General features: G+C 30.7%; 1 protein-coding gene across 1 annotated transcript; it reads left to right on the forward strand.

The window, feature by feature from the left end:
• The first annotated feature begins 1,638 nt into the window (after window positions 1-1,638).
• LOC120085222 (auxin-induced protein 22D-like) lies at window positions 1,639-3,040 on the forward strand. The gene is made up of 4 exons (XM_039041118.1): window positions 1,639-1,942; window positions 2,196-2,404; window positions 2,497-2,596; window positions 2,693-3,040. Exons 1-4 carry the CDS (start codon window positions 1,731-1,733, stop codon window positions 2,763-2,765), a joined length of 594 nt encoding a protein of 197 aa, XP_038897046.1. The 5' UTR covers window positions 1,639-1,730; the 3' UTR covers window positions 2,766-3,040.
• Window positions 3,041-3,422: the final 382 nt, after the last annotated feature.

Here is a 3,422-nt window from a genome sequence, read left to right on the forward strand (position 1 = left end):
ATGTGAATTATCGATAACTTTATGAAATATATACAGATTTGTAAAAAAACTGTTTCTAATTAAAAATGTTTTTTTTTTTTTTTTATTGATTTAACCTTACGAAAAGAAGAATGCTTGAATCTTTAAAACAAATATAACTGTTTCGCATGAGAATATTTAAAAAATGTCACAGACACAATAAAATATGAATAATCATGTTTGGAGGTTATATTTTCAAATCTTCGTTTCATATGTTTCGATCATACTATCAACATAACAGCTCATTATTAATCAATATGATGGGCGAGGACTAGTCAAAAAAAGATATTTTATTATTATTTTTTTTTTCTAAAAAGGGAACAAAAATATTAAATGGGCAGTTTCCAAACAACTTCCTAAAATTTCCCGAGACAATCAAAATCAAAATTAAACTGTAAACCCTAAGCTTTTGACAGCCCACATGAATTCCTACCAAAATGCTAATCAAATCAAATCAATCTCATAAATGTTAAAATTTGAAAAAAATAAATTAAAAAAGAAAAAAAGAAGAAAAAAATCACGAGGGAGGGCCCATACTGTTCCACTTTGCCCAATCAATCCAAGTGGGGCCCTTTCGTCACATGGGGCTGTTTTTTAATGCCTTAACTCGATCCAACGGCTGCATATTGGGGTCCTCAGAAACTCAATCTGGACCGTTGGTTTCTGGTCCAAGGTCTTTTAATACAATTGGCTGTAATTGTCTAAGGTTTGTCCCCTCCACGTCGGACCACATCCTCCAGCGTGTCGTTCTTTTAGGGAACATTCATATCTGTCGCTTGACACACACGGGATGCTCTATTCCACGTGCCACCGCCATATACTTGGTCCGCTACCCACGTGTCATCATTTTTGTATTTTATTATTTATTAAATTTTAAGTAATGAAAAATTTTTACAGATAAAAAAAATATCAAACTATTTAAATAAATATAAAAAAATATTGATAAATGCTGAAAGAAGTCTATCAATATCTATCCATGATAGAAATTAATATAAATCTAAAATAATTAAAATTTGTTATTTTGTGTAAATAATTTATATATTTTTTTTCTAAAAAAAGAGTGTTAAATTATATTATAAAAAGAATTAATTATGAAATATGATTAAACGATGCGTAATATATATAAAATCGAGAGAATTAAACCATTTTAAATGTTGAGAGGTAAAGTAAATTAAATCCGTTTTAATTTCTTTTTTCCGTAGTTTAGAAATTATAATGACTATTTAGAAAATTGAATAAGATAATTCTCACTCCATTCATTTAATATACAAAAGTCTTCCATATTATTGTTATTTGTAGGATTATAAAGATACCAATTTCAAAATTTGGGAACAACCTCAATTTATAAATATTATTGCAAATTTGAATGTCATCCTCAAACATTTACAATATTACATTAAAAAAAACAGTAAAAAGTAAAGATATAGTTTAGTTATGAAATAAATGATTTTAGAAATATTCATCGAACAGAAGATAGAAAAATAATTTCCTCAAAAAAGAAAAAGAATAAAAGCAAAGGGTGACACGTGTCAAATAATTGATGGTGGAGTTCATGCAGACCATACCGTGCGTGTTGGTGAAAATGTGGTGCTTCCCATTATATATGTTCTCTCTTCATTATAAACTTTCAGAACACAGAAAACCTTTCTACATTATCATTATTTACTCAAATTCTTCAAACCCTCTCATCGATTTTAGTTTCAAAACCCAAAATGGCCAAACTGGCAGTTTCTTCCGACCATCAAGATCTCAACTTCCAAGCCACCGAGCTCCGCCTCGGCCTCCCCGGCTCCGACGAGCCCGAGCGCCGCACCGGATCACACCCCAACAAGAGATCCTTTTCAGAGATTGACAAGGAAAGTAACGGCAGCGTTTCGGATGCCGGAAATCGCCTCAACCAAGCCTCCCAACCTCCTCCCTCCAAGTAAGTTCTTTTTTTTTTTGGCTTAGAGTTTCTTTAAGATCTCGGGTCGACTTAGTGAGACAAGTTCTTTAGAAGATAAAAAAATTAATACAATAATTATATTACCATTCTGGGAGTTGATTTCGATTTTAATACAATAAATATGGTATAGTAAGATCCACTCATCTTTTTAGTATTAGATTCTCAATGAATATTAAGTATCTTGAATTGAATCTCGTCTAAGATCTCAAACTAATAATGTTATGTTTTGTAGGGCACAAGTTGTTGGATGGCCGCCGGTTCGATCATATCGGAAGAATTGTTTGGCTGGAAAGAAAAGTGAGGAAGAAAGTTCCGGCTCCGGAGTGTACGTGAAAGTGAGCATGGATGGAGCACCATACTTAAGGAAGATTGATTTAACAATTTACAAAAGTTACACAGAGCTCGTAAAGGCCTTGGAGAACATGTTCAAATTCAATTTAGGTAAGAGAAAAAATCAAAAGAAAAACGAACTTAAGCTTTTGAGTTAAGTAGTGAATACCGAATTAACTAATATGCATTCGATTTCTCTTTAGGTGGTTACTCGGAAAAAGAAGATTTCAATGGATTTGATTACGTTCCAACTTACGAAGACAAAGATAACGATTGGATGCTCGTTGGGGATGTTCCATGGGAGTAAGTATTGATATCTAATGTTCTTCCAGATTACTTAATTACTAAACAAAAAGGACATTATTTCTGATGTGAAATTTCAAATTTCAAAATATGCAGAATGTTCATCTCTTCTTGCAAAAGGTTGAGGATCATGAAGGGATCAGAAGCAAGAGGGCTAGGATGTTTATAAATTTTGAAAAAAGATAAAATTGAACAAGACATAAATAGGGAACAGCCATGACAACAACTGAAGATCTAACAGGAGAGAAGAAAAGGATAAAGAAAAAAAAAAAAAAAAGTCCAAAAGAAGAATGTAAAAAACAAAGAGATTGTTTTTTTTAGATCTTTATTTGATTATTGTTTGTAAAAGAAATATAATTTAGATCCAAACTGTATAGAGGGGTTATCCATCCCCCATATACAATTATTGACAATATTATGCACACCAACTTTTCTCATTTGAAATCTGTTTTAGGTTCATGAGTATTTTTTACATTGATTACATTATTATTGTATAATTCTAAATCAATTTTTAAATTTAGTTGTCATCTCAATTAACATTTAGATATATTGTTTGTAACCATCATAGATCTAAATTTGGATCAAAATTTCAGCATGGGAGAATTTTAATTTTTCTCCTCTTCTCAAAATTTCTTGAATTTTGATGGAAGATTTTGATTTTTTTTAATTAGGCTCAATAAAAAATTTTTAAGGTTTATAGACTTGTCTTGATTACACGAACTATATAGTTTCATATATCAATATATAAATTCACCTTAAAATTGAATTGATGTAAGTTTTATTTTTTACTATCAAAAGCTTTCATTTTCAAGAAACTAAACTTGAG

This window comes from Benincasa hispida, chromosome 9 (assembly GCF_009727055.1).
Source record: "Benincasa hispida cultivar B227 chromosome 9, ASM972705v1, whole genome shotgun sequence".
NCBI lineage: Eukaryota > Viridiplantae > Streptophyta > Magnoliopsida > Cucurbitales > Cucurbitaceae > Benincasa > Benincasa hispida.